The sequence below is a fragment of the Lagenorhynchus albirostris genome, chromosome 12 (genome assembly GCF_949774975.1).
Source record: "Lagenorhynchus albirostris chromosome 12, mLagAlb1.1, whole genome shotgun sequence".
Lineage (NCBI taxonomy): Eukaryota > Metazoa > Chordata > Mammalia > Artiodactyla > Delphinidae > Lagenorhynchus > Lagenorhynchus albirostris.
The window spans coordinates 41,574,334-41,595,612 of record NC_083106.1 but is presented as its reverse complement, the minus strand read 5'-3'; the positions used below and the strand labels follow the sequence as shown (position 1 = coordinate 41,595,612).

Here is a 21,279-nt window from a genome sequence, read left to right as displayed (position 1 = left end):
CTAAGAGTAAATCAGCACACAGCTAAATTAAAATAAGCACAAAGTATTCCTTACCTGAATTTCTAAAATCATTCTGTCAATCTCATCTTGTTGGCGGTCTATTATCTACAACATAGGAAATATATCAGTCTGAATCAAATTTTTTTTTCCATTGCTTTTTTGGAAGTACCAAATTTCAAGAAAACAAAAGCACAGGGAATTATGAATTTATTTTTTTTAAATCAAAGTGTGTGTGGGTTTTTTTTTAACAAAAGTATTCATACAAAGTATCCTTTAAACAGCTGTATGATTTGGATCACACATATGTAAAACTGTAAACGTCTTACTCTAGCTCTTGATAAAACTTTAATCTTTACAATTTATAAAAATAAGTTTGAGACAGATTTTGAATAATTTAGGATGGAAAAAGATATCCTTTTGTTTTTGCTAAGAAATAATATAAGTTTAGTTTGGCTTTTATTTAAATTTAAATTAAAGTTACTTAAACTGCTATTTTCTTTCCTAATAAAAACATTCAAACTAAAAATTCCATAAGCTATTAAATATTAGCAAAAATATAAATCAAATAAACTAGATAAATTTATATCTACGCACGTATCCATATAGTATAGATTTCACTATCAAATTTCATTATTAAAGACATATACTGACCTTACTAGCATTCTCATTTTGTTTTCTCAGGTTATCATTTTCATTCTGAAGCTGTTTTGCATCTAACATGGGAAGGCGAATTCCATCTTCAAGGCATCTTTCTACTTTTTGCTGCAAACTGTTTTAGAAAGACATAATTATATGAAGAAAATAAGCTCTCTGTGCTGATTTTGGTAGATGAACGAAGTCTCTTCTTAGCGTCTATAATATTTTTTAAGCAAGCAATAATCAAGGCCTACAGACAACAGATGACTAAGTTTGAGTACCTATATTTCATACAAATAAGAAATATAACGCAGGCAGATTATCTTTTCAGAAATAGCAAATACGAGACCAGAGTCAAGAGCTGCTTAGTATGTGACAACATTAGGCCCTGGTGAAGTCCTTCATGACCCTAATCTGAGCTCTACAATCTAAGCCGTGTTCTTTCCCTCTCCCCCAAAGGAGAGTTCCTTGATTAAGATGATTATGGTAGGGAGCCTAAGAATACGGATACACGTCTTTTGCCCTGCATTTTGAGTTCAGCAAAAGTTTGTTTGTAAAGATAATTGTTGACTAAATCAGCAGAATTACACTTCTCCTTCATTAATATGAGGAACAATCTAGTTCCTTTTTACAGTAATCTGCATTTCTATCAATAACCTTTCTTAGTTCCTTCAGCATTTTTACTACCTCCTTTTTGAACTTGGGATCTAGTAGACGAGAGGTCAGTTTCATTCTTTATTCTTTCAGGGAATTCTCTTGATCTTTTCATTGGGAGTAGTTCCTCTGCTTCTTCATTTTACTTATATTTCTCTGACTGTATGAGTTTAGAAGAAACAGTTACCTAGTGGTCTTGAAGGGCTTTTTTTGTGGGAGCGTCCCTGTATAGCCTGCGTGCGTCTAACGTTTTTGATGCGAGGGCTGTTTTTAGGATGGATGCCCTGCCACGTCTTTCCTCAGTGTGTGCTGCCCTAATGGGTGTGATTGGTGTTGTGGTGACCAGAGTTTGCACTGGATGCTGAGTGGGGCCTCCTCTTTGAAAAGCAACAATCCAATATATTTATTCCTTGACCTAACAGTTTCTTATGCTATGCTTTTAGCACAAGAGTTTAAAAGCTTGAGTTTATGATTGTAATGCCCTATAAAACAGAACAAACGCATTACCTCTTTTCATTTTGTCATAAGATTAAAGAAAAAGATATGTGGTTGAGTTAATGGAGGTCAGGAAGCTGTTTTGAGACTAGAGAATAGGATATAAGATGTGGAGTAATAAAAAGAAATTAAAGACCAAGAAAGCAGAAAACAGGAGAAAAATAAAGGTAGAGTCAAAGGTATATGGATTTTTTTTGGAGCTGAGATTAGAAACACAGAAGACTGAATTGTCCCAGAAATCAGAGGTTTTCTGCACTGAAATCTAAGGAAAAAAAAGTAGACCAGGCATATTTAAGACTTTGAAAATAGCAGTAAAGCAATATTAACATGGAATTATCAGGAGGATTTTGACAAAAAAGTGAGTTACATTGAGTTATATATAATTGATAGAAGCATAAAGAGTGCCTTTATTAAATTTAGTTTTTTGCTGCTTCGTTGTCTTCTTCTTCAGGATAGTGTTATCTACTTATAGTTGACAATTTATTAAGGTTTTTTAAGTTCTACAAAACAGTGCACATGTAGATGCATATATAGCATAGTTTTCTAGGTTTTTCATGAATCCAACATTAATTTTCCAGCGTAAATACATTAACAAAATATACTAACAAATAATATTCACTGCAGTTCTAACTGTATTAAATTCGAAGAGACCTGTGAGGCAAGAGATATGTGAGTAAACTCGGAAGGTGCATGGCAAACGGCCGCATCTGTTACTCTGCAGTCAGGTGAAATGGGAGCCAATTACTTCACTTTGACATGTCCCATTAAGGAGTGCAGTCCGGCTGCCCCTCTTTTTGTTACTTAGAATTTTTACTTATTCTTTGACAAAGCCATTAGATAAAGGGTTTGTGTTAATGCTTCCAGTTTTCAACTGATGTTTTTTTTTTTTAGAAAACTATTCTCATCTAAAACCTACTCTTATCTAAAACCGAGATGTCAGTATGTTGCATCGCATTGTTAAATCACAACTGAGACAACCTGTTTCGATGACATAATACTTCTGGTTCTCAATAATACATCTTTAAGAGAAATAATAGAGTACTAATTATAAATTAACATATTTTAAGTGAAATGCTTTATGACAAATAAGGAATAACTTAAAAATAACATAAAAGAATTACTGAAGGTTTTCTTACCTCTGAACTGTAGTTACCAACTCCTTTTCTTTCTTTTTCTGGCATATTAGCTGTGCCTCATTTTCTTGACACTGTTTTTTGAACTCTTCAAGCCTTTTTTCCATTTCCATCAAAGTCTCTTGCAAATTCTTGTTTTTTTCTTCTAGAACTTGCAGCTAAAGAGAAATTTTTTAAAGTTCATGACACAAAGAATATTAAATATGTTCCTACTAGAAACTGATACTGGGTTCTCAAGAATTAATAGACTTATGGTTAAAATTACACTATCTTCATTTCATGGATAGCACTTAACACTTTATCTCTTCCTTTGTGTAAAGGGAGCTGAGAGAATGAGATTATGGAGAAGAGGAGAATAGGGTCAGAAATTTCTAGAAGACAGAGAAAAGTGAATGATCTCAATTTGGGGATATTTTTAAAATTTTAATTGTGGCAAAATATACCTAACACAAAATTCACCATCCTAACCATTTTTAAGTGTACAGTTCAGTAGAGTTAAGTACATTCACATTGTTGTAAACTAATCACCAGAACTCTTCTCATCTTTCAAAACAAACTCTCTACCCATCTACCTCTCTGTCCATCTACCTCTCCCCTCAAGCCCTGGCAATCACCCTTTGACCTTCTGTCTCTACGAATTTGACTACTTTAGGTATCTCATACCTATTTTTCTTTATCTTTAATCTATTTATCTTTGCTTTTTTCTTTTTTTTAATTAAATGTCTCCTTTTCAATTCCTAAAATAATTACTGTAATCATTTTTTTCAAATTTTATTTTATTTAATTTTTTATACAGCAGGTTCTTATTAGTTACCCATCTTATACATATGCCAATCCCAATATTTATCTTTGTGATTGGCTTATTTCACTTAGCAAAACGTCCACAGGTTCACCCATGTTGTAGCATGTGTCAGAAAGTCCTTCCTTTTTAAGGCTATATTGTGTGTATACATCACGGTTTGTTCATCCATTCACCCACTGATGGACACTTGAGGTACTGTTTGGCTATTGTAAATAATGCTGTTATGAACATGCATTGTGAATAAACACCTGTTTGAGACTCTGCTTTCAATTATTTTTAGCATATACCCAGAGGTGGAATTCGTGGAGCATATGGTAATTCTATTTTTAATATTTTTGAGGAACCATCATATGGTTTTCAATAGTGGCTACACCATATTACATTACCACCAACAGTGCCTGAGGGATTATAATTTCTCCACATCATCACCAATGCTTGTTACTTCTGTTTTTTAGATATTAGCCATCCTAATGGGTGTACTGTGGTATGAACACATGTTTTAAAATCTATAGTCCTCTCTGTTCCTGCTCAAGCTCCTGTGGGTCCTTCTTTAGTTCCTTCATGATATCACCCTCTGTTAGTTTTACAATTTATAAATTAATGTAAACAGAAATTGTATTATAGGTCTAGAGTCTACAGAATAATGATACTCCATGGATTAGATCAATGATTCTCAACTGGGAGTGATCTCCCTCCACTCACCCCAGCAGACATTTGGAAAAGTCTGCTGACATTTTTGGTTTAGGGGGAAGGGAAGAAGCAGCACTATTGGCAACCAGTAGGTGGAGGCCAGAAATGTTGTTAAGCATCCTTTAATGCACAGGACAGAATCCTACAACAAAAAATTACCTAACCTCAAATGTCAAGAGTCCTAAAACTGAAAGTCCCATGATTAGTAAGATTTTGAGAAAAGACTGAAGAGTAGGTTTAATAGATTTACAAATAAGGCTTCAAGAGGATAGGCCTCAACAGAGTTAGTAGAAAGACTTTGGACGAGGTACTGCTAAGAAAGGAAAATGGCCAGAAGAGAAGTCAGAGGAGTGAATGGAGGTCATAGATTAAAGTATATGAAAGAATTTATAGAAAGATTAAGAAGAATGATGAAAACAAAACAAGTATCTGGAAAGATGGTCAAAAAAAGGTCCTGTTAAGCCTTGGTGGATCCCACAGAATACTGGGAAAAGTCAGAACTGAGGTGCATGAGTGTGTGTGCATGCGGTGGGGTGTCACTGGTTTAGAAACTACCTTTTAGAGTAGAACACTAAGTGAGAGAGTTAAGACAGGTTCATTAGGAAGGAAACCGCATATTAATTAAGAACAAGAAAGATCTATTCATGCTCAGATGAACAAAGTTTCTAATTAAAGTTAATCCTAAAAACAGCAATTAAGCACACAGATTTAACTTACAATTAGCCAAATATACAACTAAAATTTTAAATGATAAAAATTTACAAAATGAATGAAAAATTATAAAAATGAAATGTCTAAAGAGTCAACTTAAAAAAGAATATGTTTCCCTCTCATTTAAAGATCAGAATTTTATTTCATGTTACCTGTAGACTCTGACTCTGTACATCATCAAGAGTTGGAAGATCAGCCAGATACTTTTCTAAGGTCTCAATTCTTCTCTGCTTTTCTTTATTCTGTTCAGATTCCTTCTGGCACTTCTTTTTCAGGCTACTGATGTATCTATCTCTGGTTTTAAGCTAAAGAAAAAGATTATGAAGCTTCAGTGGTTTTGTCAAAAAACAGTAATATAAAAGCCAACATTCTAATCTTAGGCATCACTGAATTCACCAACCGTTCCAGATATAGTTAACACCACTTCCAACTTAAGTATGACTTATCTTATTTCATAGATTCGAAGATTCACATTTTTTTCAAATTCTTGTATCATTGAAATCAAGAGTTTTGAAATTTTTATTTGATTTTACAATTGATGATATAAACTGCAGTCAGGCAGCAGTAATGATGTAGTTTTTATTGCCTGCACATGTGCAAATTTGGTCAAGGCTATTCATATCTTTGTCATTTCAACAGTATTATGTACATGTTGAATGTGTGTTGAGTTTAAATCATATTTAAAATACCTTTGAAATGTTACATTATAATTTGGCATTGAAAAATGTTATTGGGTACCCAGCAAGACAGTTTCAGGGAACAACTGAAAAATCAGTGAAGCAAGTATTCATCTCTGGAAGGATGACTTTAATTTCTTACTTATTGCAAAGTTATATGCAATGTTTTATGTGAATTAAGAAAGGAAGATATCTATAAGTAATTAAAGCTGTTTTGTTACTTACAGACTTACAAAGGAATCGCTTATCATGCACTAAAGCAAAGCAATCAAAGCCAGGGCACTCACCAAAATTACCAAATACTTAGGAACAAATAATGGGACTAGTGAGACTAATTCATACCTCAAGCAAGACTATTGTTAAGGCATTGTGTCAGACTGAACTTGTACTATATTCTCTTACTATACAAAATAAAGATGTGCCTTACCATTAATGTCACCTTAGGACTGATGAAATATGCTAATTGAACACCTACTATGGAATACATACAATTCACGATCTTTAGTAAATCCCAATTTCTGTAGGTTGAACCTCAGACTTTTATGTGCTATTTTTTTTTCAGCTTTCCACCTAAAACATACGATCTTTAAATTTTGTAGATATACTATCTCTAAAGCTCTTTCATAATCAAGATCAATTAAAAACAATGTATATACAATTAGTTGCCTAAAAAGTAAACTCCAGACTCACATTTACTTTAATTTACCAGTCTTCCAAACATTTAACATTCTTTCAGAGGCTTACAGGGTTCTAAAATATCTTTATAGCCTTTTCTCATATTCACCAGGGAAATAAGTACGAGTAATTAGTAGTATAATAGATTACTCTTTCAAATTTTATTAAAGCTAATGCTTGTCCACAATCCAGTTTCTTTCATGCCTTATCTAACTTATTTCAGTTCCAATGTATAAAAACTTTTATTAAAACAATTTCAATTGGAAAAACAAAACACAAAACAAATATACACTACCAAATGTAAAACCGATAGCTAGTGGAAAGCAGCCACAGAGCACAGGGAGATCAGCTTGGTGCTTTGTGACCACCTAGAGCGGTGGGATAGGGAGGGTGGGAGGGAGGGAGATGCAAGAGGGAAGAGATATGGGGATATATGTATATGTATAGCTGATTCACTTTGTTATAAAGCAGAAACTAACACACCATTGTAAAGCAATTATACTCCAATAAAGATGTTTAAAAAAAAAAGAAAAAAAACTCCCAATTTCAATTGGAGAAACAAATGACATCGCATTTCATCTATTCATTCCATCAATAACGTTAGGATTCACTTAGGTCCTTGGGTAAGGAGCAACAACGGTAAAACAGACAAAAACTTTTATTTGGGCTTTCTTAGGACTAAAATCAAGTATGCTGGTGTGACAATTTAACTTTTGATCTATCAGAACTCACAGACTGTCGGCCCTGGCCGTGACCTGAAAGACCATATAATCCTGCTCTTGCCTTAGCAAATGACCCTGTAAATTACAGAAGTAAACATAACTACCAGCCTATTTTTACTGCATGCTCCCTAATTTACACTTAATTGTTTGTGTCTTAAATGTGACATAATTGTTTAAGTGACATAATTGTGTCCTCAAAAAGCAGCCACTGGAATAAGTTAGTCATGCTGTCTTCTATGCAAAGGTGTCCTAGGTTTCTTCTTTTCCTTTGGTCAATTCTCTTCTTTGCTATCATGTCAAGCTTGCTGCTCTTGATCACAAATCTCGGCCAACACTCTCCTATTGGATACCATCTCTGTTATTTGTGGCCACAAGCTGATCACACATAATTACTGGATCTTTTTTGTTTATTTTTTCCAGCCCTGCTCACTGATGAGAAGCTCTTTATTTTCTGGTTTTTTTTAACTTCCAAGTTTTATGTTGTTGCAGATTAGCAGATCAACAGAGGTTACTGAATTCTTAACTCCAGTAATTACCTACAGGTAAATGAGGCACCACTAATAAATCTTCCCTATTCTAGTTATAAAAAGTTAAGTAAAATTTCAAGGAGGTATTATGCAATACTGAGATCATTCCGAGTAGGCAATTCCCCATTTCAGAAGAGGTTTACAAACAGATTTATTTTTCTTCATTTTAAATACAATTATTAGAAGAAAATAGATTAGGGAGAAAATGTTTTCCAGTAAAATTTTTATAAATTATTATTAGAACCAAGGCATCAGCTGGAGAGTTAAATTGTCTTGAATTTTACTTCCAGCTTTTCAACAACTTCTATCTACATGCAACTGGACAAATTACTTTTCTCAAAATTTCAGTAACCTCATTTTTAAAAAAATGGGGTACAGTATATACCTCATAGGGTTTCTGTGACACTAGGATTGAATAAGAAAATGCATTTAATGTACATTAACATACTATCTGGCACATAAAAGAAAGTGTTCAACAAAGAGTAACTTCCCTTGTTATTCTTACTTACCGCATTAAATGTTTTTCTGTCTTAGAATCAGTCTTGATCAGGGTTACTGAGACTAAATGTAGAAGGAAAACAATGCAATCTAATCTCATGTGGGCCCAGGGTGCTGTTTAGTTGATGCATGAGTCTAATTTCCTAGCTTCTACACTCCCTTCAAGAACTCAGGTCATCTCCATGTCCTCTGACACAAAGTCTACCCTCTATATTAACCCCACTCCTCAAGGTCCACTGGTATAGACACGTCCATTCTTAATTGTCTCACTTCACAGAGAGGCTATTTCTCTTCTTTTCCAAGAGGAACTCTTCTACCTTGGCATCTGTTATCAACATTCTCCTATTTCTCCTTAGGAATTTGGTCCATCGTGCACCCATTCTGACATCTTCGATATCTCTAATTATTCTTTCCCTAGTCCTTTGTTGGGGTTATCTCATTCCCTGCTCTCCCTTTGTGGCAAAAATCACCTGAAAGCATTTGTTCATTCATTCATTCAATATGCCAGGGACCATGGCTGGTGCTACATATGCTACAGTGACACATTCAGATACATCCCTGCCTTCACAAAACTTACAGAGATGTATAAAAAACATAGCAACATTCAAATTTGTGCTGAGAACAAAATGCTTTAAGCATGTATAAGAAGCGGTTGGAGGGAAAATATATCTAAGTTGAGACTTGATAAAATATTGATAAATAGGTGACTGGGGAGCAGGAAAAGAGAGCCAAGTATTCATCAGGCAAAGAGGACACTTTATGTAAAGAACCTATACCAGAAACAAGGTCTGACCTGCTTAACAACTGTAAGACACTATACCAAGACACAGTGTACCAGAGGGAGACTGGTAGGGCCCAAGGCTATATAATTAGGCAGGCTCTTTCAGGTCATAGAAAATATTAAATTCTTATTTTAAAGACAATGAGATGGCATTAGTGGGTTTTAACCAAGTAAGAAAAATGACTGGATCTTCATTTTAAAAGGTTCATTCCTCCATACTATTAAGAATGGATTTGCAAGGCTGTGGAGCACCTGGAACTCTCACTCATTGGTAGTGGAAGTGTTAAATGGTACACACACTTGGGAGGACTGGGGTAGTTTCTTATAAGTTAAACATCTACACTATGAACCAAATGACCTAGAAATTCCACTATTAGAAATTTCTCCAAGAGAAATGAAAACTTATGTATACCAAATAAAGTCTAGTATAAGAATGTTCACAGCAGCCTTATTCATAATTTTCCCAAACTGCAAACAATCCAAATATCCACTAACAGGACAATAGATACATTGTGAGAGATCTATATAATGGAATGCAACTCAAGGATAGACAGGAACAGACTACTGATACGTGCAACAACGCAAATAAATCTCAAAGATATTAAGGGAAAGAAAACACACACAAAAGAACATATATGGTATGACTCCATTTATACAAAGTCCAAGAAGACTCAGAACTAATCTACAGTGATAAAAAAGTGTTTTGGGGACCTCCCTGGTGGCGCAGTGGTTAGGAATCCATCTGCCAGTGCAGGGGACACAGGTTTGAGTGCTGGTCCGGGAAGATCCCACATGCCACAGAGCAACTAAGCCTGTGTGCCACAACTACTGAGCCTGTGCTCTAGAGCCCACAAGCCACGACTGCTGAGCCCACATGCCACAACTACTGAAGCCTGTGCGCCTAGAGCCCGTGCTCCGCAACAAGAGAAGCCACTGCAATGAGAAGCCCGCCCACCACAACGAAGAGTAGTCCCCATTCGCCACAGCTAGAGAAAGCCCGCATGCAGCAATGAAAACCCAATGCAGCCAAAAATAAATAAATAATAAATAAAATTTATTTAAAAAAAAAGTGTTTCAGGGAAGGGAAGAAGACTGACTAGAAAGAAGCACAAGGGAACTTCTTGGATAACTGAAATGTTTATGATCTCATTTTAGACAGTGGTTATATGGGTATACAGTTGACCTTTGAACAACAAGGGGGTTGGGTTGCTGACCCTCCATGCAGTATACAACTTACAGTCGGCCCTCTGTATCTGCTTTTTCCTCCACTATACCACATGTGTAGTATTTACTACTGAATAAAATCTATGTATAAGTGACCCGCACAGTTAACCCATTCCGTTAAAGGGTCGACTGTATACTATTAGCAATATTCATAAAAACTGAACACCCAAGATCTGCACACTTGACTGTATGCAAATTATGCTTCAATCTTTAAAAGTATAATAAATAAAATACACAGAATTATAACAACAACAAAAGTGATTGAGGAGAACAGGTAGACAGGGCAAGGGTGAATTCAGAAACACCAATGAAGAGGCCATTACAAAAGCTTTGCCAAGAGCTAAGAACCTGGACTAGGCTGGTAGTGTTGGACAGGTTTTGTATAGATTCAGAAGACAGGCTTGATTAACTTAGTAGAGTTTCTAGCATGAGTAACTGAATACACAGCAATGAACATTGAAGAAAATGTTGTTTTATGTCGTTTGAGAATAGGGCAGTCAGAAGGCAAAATTAAGAACTGATTTTAGACATGAGAAGTCTGAAGTATTTTGAAGACATCCAATTAGGAGCTGTCTCATAGGTAGGTAACATATAAACTGATTTTATTAAGCAACAGACATGAAAAATAATAAAAGATGAGAAAAATTTAGATAAAACATAAAAATATATTTTAAAAACTGCCTCCACTGAATCTTCACAATTTTCACACAATCTTTTAATTAACAAGTTTCAGGTGAGAAAACATTTTAATCCCTCCCACTTATGTATGACCGATGGATATTTCCATAGCTCCCTCCAGATTGTGGTATTAGATAAAGCCCAAAAAATACACAAAAGAAACAAGAAACAGTACCTGTTTCAAGGTACTTTCAAGTTAGCCACAATAAAATACATCATATAGCTGAGAAAGAGAAACCATGTAAAATTTGTCAGATTTTTGGAAGATAAAAATTTTAGCTCGTGTGTGTGTGTGTGTGTGTGTATGTGTGTGTGTGTGTACTGACTCAAAAACGTCAATGAGCTCTCAATTAATAGCTCCAAACCTGCCTACAGAAATCATGGTGACGCCTCAAGATCACTTGAAGGGAAGGTTAGTTAATAGAATAATAAGCTGGGTATAACAAGAGAAATCTAAAACCAATTATGCAACTAAGTAGTAGCTTAAGGATCTATGCCTCTTCAATAAATCAGGGCTAGCTTGTATCCTTATCTTACTTGATCTTTAATGATACTAGAATGGAATGAGATGAAGTCTGTGAAAATACTGTAATAAAGGCAGAAAGGTCAAATAAATGGACAGATGTATTGTGTATATAGAGGTATCTGGCTTTCAGCTACTTATTCTGAATCAAGGGCTTCAGCTTAAATAACGTGAAGTCATGTGCTTCTGAAAGAAGGACCACTTTCATTTCATTTACCAATCCTTCATATCCCACATTACAAAGACACAGGGCCCCAAAAGGAAAAGGAGAACAGTTATTGGTGTCACATCTCAGTGTAGACAACTAACTTTAAAAAAAGCTTTACTATTACTTAGAAAGACATAATATAATACACAGTGGTATTTTTATCTCTCAAAAAAAAAATGCCTGGATTTTTGTAGATAGCACAGGGTTTCTCAAAAGTTACTGTAAAACTAATCACTTCAATGTAAATAAAACCTGGTATGACACCTGGCATACAATAGATGACAAAAAAATCATATGTTGAAGGAATGCCCTTGACCCAATTCAACTTTATTAAAAATACCTACCTTTTCCTCCAGTTTCTTCTTCTCTTCACTAAATTGGCTTATCCTTTGCTTTAGAAACTGATTGAGCTGTAAAACCTCTTTCTCAGTAGATGCAAGCTTTTGCTCAAGCTCCTCTTGCTGGGAATGGGATGTTGACTGGTCTGAAAATGGAGTCTGGAGGGAAGTATTCTCATATTGTGGCTATTCAGAAAGAAAAAAAACATAGGTAAGACTTTAAAAGTTTACCTGTCTTGAATAAATGGAAAGAAATTAGAAATGAGGTACCTACAGTACAAAGAGCACAAATAGCCTTTAATGACAGACCTTGGCATAAATCCCAGCTCTCCTGCTTCCTAGTTATGTGCCATGATCAATTCAAATTGCTTACCATCAACAAGTTATGTAAAGTCCCTAGCACACAGCAGAAGCTTACTAAAAAGCAGTTATTATTTGGTTAAAAAGTATCAGAGTATAAAAAGTACATTATAAAGAAGTGAAATCTCAGGGGAAATAAATAAAAACTAAAGAAATATTTCCTCACAGGTGATCATTTCTTAGCTAATATTAAACTCAGTAAGTATTAATAGAGTGTTTCCCCTAACTAGAAACTAAGGTCCATGAAATCAGGAATTTCTGTCCATCTTAGTTGCTCTTATATCCCTATTTCATAGAGCAGTGGCTGGCACAAAATAAATGTTAAAAAATAATTGCTTAATGAATAAATGTATTATTCTTTTCATGAGCAAGGCTTTGAAGGAGAGTCAGACAAAATCTCTTCCCTCCCCTTCCCCCTGCAGCATTACAACCTGGAAGAGGAGGGCAGGAAATACAAATATTTCCTCAAACAAATTAGAATGTGATAAGAATGTGATACAAACAAAGTAATGTGAAAATAAAGAAACAGATTACTTTTCTATTTACTAAGCACATATGTTAGGCATTGTGTACTGGGGAGTCAACAGTTAATAAAACAAGGTCCCACCAGTTTAATAAAGTGTCACACACAAAAAGACAACAAAGACTGCCTAAGTGCTAAGATAGCTGTATGTGTAGTAGCTATAGAATGGCTTTATAGAAGTGAACTTGAACTAGGCCTTGAAGAACTCATACTGTTTCAAAAGGCAGAGATGCAATTCAAAAATTATGTACACGGCATGGTACTGGCACAAAAACAGACACATAAATCAGTGGCACAGAATAGAGAGCCCAGAAAAGAACCCATACTTATATGGTCAATTAATCTACGACACAGGAGGCAAGAATACACAACAGGGGAAGAAACAGCTTCTTCAATAAATGGTGCTGGGAACACTGGACAGCTACATGCAAAAGAATCAAACTGGATGCTTTCTCACACCATATAAAAAATAAACTCAAAATGGATTAAAGACTTAAAATGTAAGACCTGAAATCATAAAACTCCTAGAAGAAAACACAGGCAGTACACTCTTTGATATCAGTTTTGGCAATTTTGGGGGGATTATGTCTCCCCAGCAAGGGCAACAAAAGCAAAAATAAACAAATGGGACTAAATCAAACTAAAAAGCCTTTGCACTATGAAGGAAACTATCAACAACAAAAAGGCCACCTACTGAATGAGAGAAGATAATGGCAAATGATTTATCTGATACGGGGTTAATATCCAATATATACGAAGGACTCATACAATTCAACATCAAAAAAAATTAAAAAATGGACAGAGGACCTGAAAAAACATTTTTTCAAAGAAGACATACAGATGGCCAACAGGCACATGAAAAGATGCTCAACATCACTAATCGTACGGGAAATGCAAATCAAAACCACAGTGAGATACAACCTCACACCTGTCAGAATGGCTATCATCAGAAAGACAACAAATAACAATAAAGTGTTGGCCAGGATGCAGAGAAAAAGAACCCTCGTGCGCTGTTAGTGGGAATGCAAACTGGTGCAGCCGCTATGGAAAACAGTAGGTCAATTTCTCAAAAAATTAGAAATAGAACTATTATATGATCAAGCAATTCCACTCCTGGGTATCTATCTGAAGAAAACAAAAACACTTAATTTGAAAAGATACATGCAACCCTATGTTCACTGCAGCAGTGAACAACAGCCAAGCTATGGAAGCAACCTAAGTGCCTATGGATAGATGAATGTATAAAGAAGAGGTGATATCTATGTCTATCTGTCTATCTATCCTTCCAACAGAATATTACTCAGCTATAATATAAGATGAAATCTTGCTATTTGCGACAATATGGATGGACCTAGAGGGTATTATTATGCTAAGTGAAGTTAAGTCAGACAGAGAAAGACAAATACCATATGATTTTGCTTATACACGGAATTTAAAAAACAAAACAAATGAACAAACATAACAAAACAGAAATAGTCATAGATACAGAGAACAAACAGATGAGGGAGATGAAGAGGTACAAACTTCTAGTTACAAAATCAATGAGTCACAGGTATGAAATGTGCAGTGTGGGGAACATGGTCAATAATACTGGAATATCTTTGTATGGTGACAGGAGGTAACGAGACTTAGTGTGGTGATCGTTCTGTCATGTATAGAAATACTGAATCAATATGTTGTGCACCAGGAACTAACATAACATTGTAGGTCAATTACACTTCAAAAACAAACAAACTCATAGAAAAAAAGAGATCAGATCTGTGGTTACCAGAGGCAGGGGTGGGGGAAGGGGAAGTGGATGAAGGGGGTCAAAAGGTACAAACCTCCAGTACTAGGGATGTAACGGACAACATGATAAACATAATTAACACTGCTGTATGTTATATATGAAAGTTGTTAAGAAAGTGAATCCTAAGAATTCTCATCACAAGGAAAAAATATGTTTTTTTCTTTTTCTTTTATTCTGTATTTGTATGAGATGGTGGATGTTCACTAAACTTACTGTGGTAATCATTTCATGATGCATGAAGGTCAAATCATTATGCTATACACCTTAAATTTATACAGTGCTGTATGTCAATTATATCTCCATAAATCTGGAAGGAAAAAAATTTTGATTATATAAACAGCATTCATCATGTGCATGGTATTTCAAAGATAACCGACTCAGGCACTGCCCTTTACAAACTCAAATTCTAATCAGAAGCATAAGAGAAACCCTTAGATAATTATATACAGGATACAATATAGTATGGCAGCCAAAGAAAAGCCATCTTCAGTACAAAGTGTTGGAAGGTGGGAGGATAAATGAAAAGGGCATGGGGAGAATGAGGGAAAAGGCTTTACTGGAAAGGTGGCTTTTGGAACAGACTTTGAAAATAAGGAGGATTCTGGCAGGAACAGAGAAAGGAAGAAAAGCATTCCAGAAAGAACATTTTAAAAAGGTAAAAGACGGAATATATGCACAGAGTACCCATAAAGTTTAGGTTACAAGAGGGGGGAATATAAGAGAAAATTGAAACATCTACGTGAGACCATACTTTAGAATCACAAGGTTCAGAATTCAACCTTAATGCATAGGAAATGGGAATCCGGTGATGGTTCTAGAACAAGAAAGTAACATGTTTAAGAAGTCTGTGAACTCTGTTTTGTAAATCTCTGTATTCCCTAGCACTTACCATAGCGTAAACTACCATAGTGTAAACTCTTAGTAACTTTAGATTAAAGGGAAAAGAAAAGAAGAAAAAGGACAAGAGAGAACTATAACAGTTGGAAGTAATAAACAAGATGAATTAAAGGATATGGTGAATGGATATGAATATATCACTTTAAGAAATTATCCTAACCTATTTAGCTGAAAAAACCAAGGAGCTGAACAAGAATACTGAGAACAGAAGGAAGAAGCTCTGGAAGCAGAAATGAGAGGATTTAGAGAAAATTATTTTTTAAGGTGTGAATGGACAAGAAATGTTAAAGATAACTAAAGGTTCGAAATTCTGAGTCTAAGTAACAGGGAAGATCATATTCTGAGCAGAGGTAAGTAGGTCATGTGGGAGAACAGGTTTAAGCAAACGTACTTAATTACAATTAGAGCCTATTGATATTAAGATGCCAGTTAATATCAATTTAATATTAAGATACAAATATATATGAACATCAGGCAAAGAGATGGGTCTAGAACCCAGAAAAATGGCCAGGATAGGCTAGGAAACTGTAAAAAAGTGAATACAGATTTACAATTTCCCATCAGGCATATAATGAGCTCAGAAATTGCCAACCTGTTTTACTGACAAGTGAAAAGCTGAACAAACTGAAAAATCAACAACTCTTCTTAGCTCTGTCAGAGAAGTGAGGTTATCAGGCAAACTGCCACCCCCAAAATTGGAGAAACAGGCAAATAAAGAAAATCACACTTACTGGAACAGAATTATCCATGGGAACCAGTGCTGAAGTAGGAAAACCAGAACTGTAATTGATGAATTTGTTGGAGGCTCAAAGTGAAGGTCTGAGAGTCAAAATCTCCAGGGGCACCCAGTCATAGGGGACACCCAATATCCTTGAATTATACCACTAGAAGCTCTACCAGGTCCTCAAAATGAATCCCTTTGTGCGTCCAGCAGAGGGAGGAGAAAAGAAACCATTCTGAAATGCCAGAGCTCCATGTTCTTCTTAACAAGGCCTGTCCTCAGGAGAAACTACTTTACCAGAGACTAACCTACCTAGAAGGGAACTAACATACCTAGAAGGAAAAAATCCCAAACCAGCTCCCTCTAGCCTTCCACATGGGGGAAGGGTTAATATCCAACTCAGTTGCCTCTAGCCATCCTGTCCTACCTAAGGGTGGGAAAGAAAAAACTAAGAAGCACTGGTGAAGTTCACAGTCCAGGAGCACAGGCTCATGAAAAGACTAAGTCAGAGGGCCAGGGAATGCTTCCCCTGCCCCACACCCTACCATGACATTACTAAAGGCCTACCTACCACACTTCCTTTTATCAGTACATCTGGAGAGACTGAACAAGCATCAGAGCTAGAGTCAGATATGTCACAGATGTTGGAATTATCAGAACAGACATTTTTAAAAATGTCTATGATTAATATGCTTAAGGGCTTTACTGATGAAGTAGAAAACATTCAAGAACAGATGGATAATATAAGAACAGAGCCGGAAAGACTATAAAGGAAACTCTAGAGACAAAAAACACTGAAACAGAAACGAAGGATGTCTTTGATGTGGTTATCAGTAGACTGGACCTGGCGCAGGAACCAATCTGAGCTTGAGGATATGACAGCAGAAACTTCTAAAACTTAAGAGCAAAGAGGAAAAAGATTGGAAAAAATAGAAGAGAATATCCAAGAGTTGTGAGATAACTACAAAACTTGTAATATACATCTTATGGGAACACCACAAGGAAAAGAGAGAAAGAAAACAGCAATATTTTAAACAAGATGATTTTAGAATTTCCCCAAAAGGTCACATACCACACCTCAGATCCAGGAAGCTCAGAGAACACCAAGCAGAATAAATGCCCCCAAACTACACTTAAGCATATCATATTTAAATTTTTGAAAATCAAAGATTAAAAAAATTGTGAAAGAAACCAGAGGAGAAAATACCTTACCTATAGACAGGAAAAGATAAGAGCTTTATACAACTTCTCAGAAACCATGCAAGCAAAAAGAGAGTGGAGTGAAACACATGAAAGTCAGGCACTTTCTTTCCTATATAACAGCAATGAACAAGTGTAATTTGAAACTAAAAACATTACCATTTACATTAGCACCCTCAAAAACATAATAGTATAAATCTAACAAAATGTGTATATACAAGATCTATGCAAGGAATACTACAAAACTCTGATCAAAGATATCAAAGAAGGACAAAATAAATGAAGAGATATTCCCTGTTCATGGACAGACTCAGTATGGTCAAGATGTCAAGTTCTTCCAAACCTGATCTATAGATTCGATGCAATTTCAATAAAAATCCCAGCAAGTTATTTTGTGGATAGTGACAAGCTGATTCTAAAGTTTATATGGAAAAACAAAAGCTCCAAAATGGCCAACATAATACTTAAGGAGATGAACCAACCAAGATGGAGGGCTGACACCCTGACTTGAAGACTTACAGAAAAGCTACAGTAATCAAGAATGTGTGGTATTGGGGAAAGAACAAACAAACAGGTCAAGGGAACAGAATGCAGAGCCCAGAAATAGATCCACACGAATACAGTCAACCAATCTAATGACAAAAGAACAAAGGCAGTACAATGGAGCAAAAACAGTCTTTTCAACAAATGATACTAGAACAACTGAACATCCACATGCAAAAAAAAAAACAAAAAAATATTCTAGACACAGACCTTACACCCTCCACAAAAATGAACTAGAGATTGGTTCAAGATGGCGGAGAAGGACGTGCTCTCACTCCCTCTTGTGAGAGCACCAGAATCACAACTAACTGCTGAACAATCATCTACAGGAGGACACTGGAACTCACCAAAAAAGATAGCCCACATTCAAAGACAAGGGAGAAGCCACAATGAGACGGTAGGAGGGGCGCAATCACAATAAAATCAAATCCTGTAACTGCTGGGTAGGTGACTCACAAACTGGAGAACATTATACCACAGAAGTCTGCCCACTGGAGTGAAGGTTCTGAGCCCCATGTCAGGCTTCCCAACCTGGGGGTCCGGCAATGGAAGGAGGAATTACTAGAGAATCAGACTTTGAAGGCTAGCGGGATTTGATTACAGGACTTCGACAAGACTGGGGGAAACAGAGACTCCACTCTTGGAGGGCACACACAAAGTAGTGTGCGCATCGGGACCCAGGGGAAGGAGCAGTGACCCCATAGGAGACCGACCCAGACCTATGTGCTAGTGTTGGAGAGTCTCCCGCAGAGGCGGGGGGGTCTCGGAAGTACTCCTTGGCATGAGCCCTCCCAGAGTCGGCCATTAGTCCCACCAAAGAGCCCAGTAGAGCTCCAGTGTTGGGTCGCCTCAGGCCAAACGACCAACAGGGAGGGAACCCAGCCCCACCCATCAGCAGTCAAGTGGATTAAAGTTTTACTGAGCTCTGCCCACCAGAGCAACAGGCAGCTCTACCCACCACCAGTCCCTCCCATCAGGAAACTTGCACAAGCCTCTTAGATAGCCTCATCCACCAGAGGGCAGACAGCAGAAGCAAGAAGAACTACAAGCCTGCAGCCTGTGCAACAAAAACCACATTCACAGAAAGACAGACAAGAGGAAAAGGCAGAGGGCTATGTCCCAGATGAAGGAACAAGATAAAACCCCAAAAAACAACTAAAGAAGTGGAGATAGGCAACCTTCCAGAAAAAGAATTCAGAATAATGATAGGGAAGATGATCCAGGACCTTGGAAAAAGAATGGAGGCAAAGATCAAGAAGATGCAAGAAATGTTTAACAAAGACCTAGAAGAATTAAAGAAGAAACAAAGAGAGATGAACAATGCAATAACTGAAATGAAAACTACACTAGAAGGAATCAATAGCAGAATAACTGAGGCAGAAGAACGGATAAGTGACCTGGAAGACAGAATGGTGGAATTCACTGCTGCGGAACAGAATAAAGAAAAAAGAATGAAAACAGCCTAAGAGACCTCTGGGACAACATTACACACAACAACATTTGCATTACAGGGGTCCCAGAAGGAGAAGAGAGAGAGAAAGGACCCGAGAAAATATCTGAAGAGATTATAGTCAAAAACTTCTCTAACACGGGAAAGGAAATAGCCACCTAAGTCCAGGAAGCACGGCGAGTCCCATACAGGATAAACCCAAGGAGAAACATGCCAAGGCACATAGTAATCACATTGGCAAAAATTAAAGACAAAGAAAAATTATTGAGAGCAGCAAGGGAAAAATGACAAATAACATACAAGAGAGCTCCCGTAAGGTTAACACCTGATTTCTCAGCAGAAACTCTACAAGCCAGAAGGGAGTGCCGTGACATATTTAAAGTGATGAAACGGAAGAACCTACTACCAAGATTACTCTAGCCGGCAAGAATCTCATTCAGACTCGATGGAGAAATTAAAAACTTTACAGACAAGCAAAAGCTAAGAGAATTCAGCACCACCAAACCAGCTCTACAACAAATGCTAAAGGAACTTCTCTAAGTGGGAAACACAAGAGAAGAAAAGGACCTACAAAAACAAACCCAAAACAATTAAGAAAATGGTTATAGGAACATACATATCAATAATGACCTTAAATGTGAATGGGTTAAATGCTCCAACCAAAAGACACAGGCTTGATGAATGGATACAAAAACAAGCATATATATGCTGTCTACAAGAGAACCATTTCAGACCTAGGGACACATACAGACTGAGACTGAGGGGATGGAAAAACATATTCCATGCAAATGGAAATCAAAAGAAAGCTGGAGTAGCAATACTCATATCATATAAAATAGACATTAAAATAAAGAATGTTACAAGAGACAAGGAAGGACACTACACAATGATCAAGGGACCAATCCAAGAGGAAGATATAACAATTGTAAATATTTATGCACCAAACATAGGAGCACCTCAATACATAATACAAATGCTAACAGCCATAAAAGGGGAAATCTACAGTAACACATTCATAGTAGGGAACTTTAACACCCCACTTTCACCCATGGACAGATCATCCAAAATGAAAATAAATAAGGAAAAACAAGCTTTAAATAATACATTAAACAAGATGGACTTAATTGATATTTATAGGACATTCCACCCCAAAACAACAGAATACACATTTTTCTCAAGTGCTCATGGAACATTCTCCAGATAGATCATACCTTGGATCACAAATCTAGCCTTGGTAAATTTAAGAAAATTGAAATCGTATCAAGTATCTTTTCCGACCACAACGCTATGAGACTACATATCAATTACGGGAAAACCTCTGTAAAAAATACAAACACATGGAAGCTAAACAATACACTACTTAATAACGAAGTGATCACTGAAGAAATCAAAGAGGAAATCAAAAAATACCTAGAAACAAATGACAGTGGAGACATGATGACCCAAAACCTATGGGATGCAGCAAAAGCAGTTCTAAGAGGGAAGTTTATACCAATACAATCCTACCTTAAGAAACAGGAAGCATTTCAAACAAACAACCTAATCTTGCACCTAAAGCAATTAGAGAAAGATGAACAAAACCCCCCAAATTTAGCAGAATGAAAAAAGTCATAAAAATCAGATCAGAAATAAATGAAAATGAAATGAAGGAAACGATAGCAAAGATCAATAAAACTAAAAGCTGGTTCTTTGAGAAGATAAACAAAATTGATAAACCATTAGCCAGACTTATCAAGAAAAACAGGGAGAAAACTCAAATCAATAGAATTAGAAATGAAAAGGAGAAGTAACAAGTGACACTGCAGAAATACAAAAGATCATGAG

General features: G+C 36.2%; 1 protein-coding gene across 1 annotated transcript in view; it reads right to left on the bottom strand.

Moving 5' to 3' along the window:
• CEP85L (centrosomal protein 85 like) overlaps positions 1–21,279 on the bottom strand; it is a 155,243-nt gene that overhangs the window by 26,996 nt on the left and 106,968 nt on the right. Inside the window, exons 6-10 of the mRNA XM_060167295.1 lie at positions 11,979–12,158; positions 5,274–5,426; positions 2,922–3,076; positions 652–769; positions 55–105 (exon numbers count right to left, since the gene is read on the bottom strand). Coding sequence (XP_060023278.1) covers positions 55–105; positions 652–769; positions 2,922–3,076; positions 5,274–5,426; positions 11,979–12,158 — 657 coding nt within the window. The remainder of the gene's footprint in view (positions 1–54; positions 106–651; positions 770–2,921; positions 3,077–5,273; positions 5,427–11,978; positions 12,159–21,279) is intronic.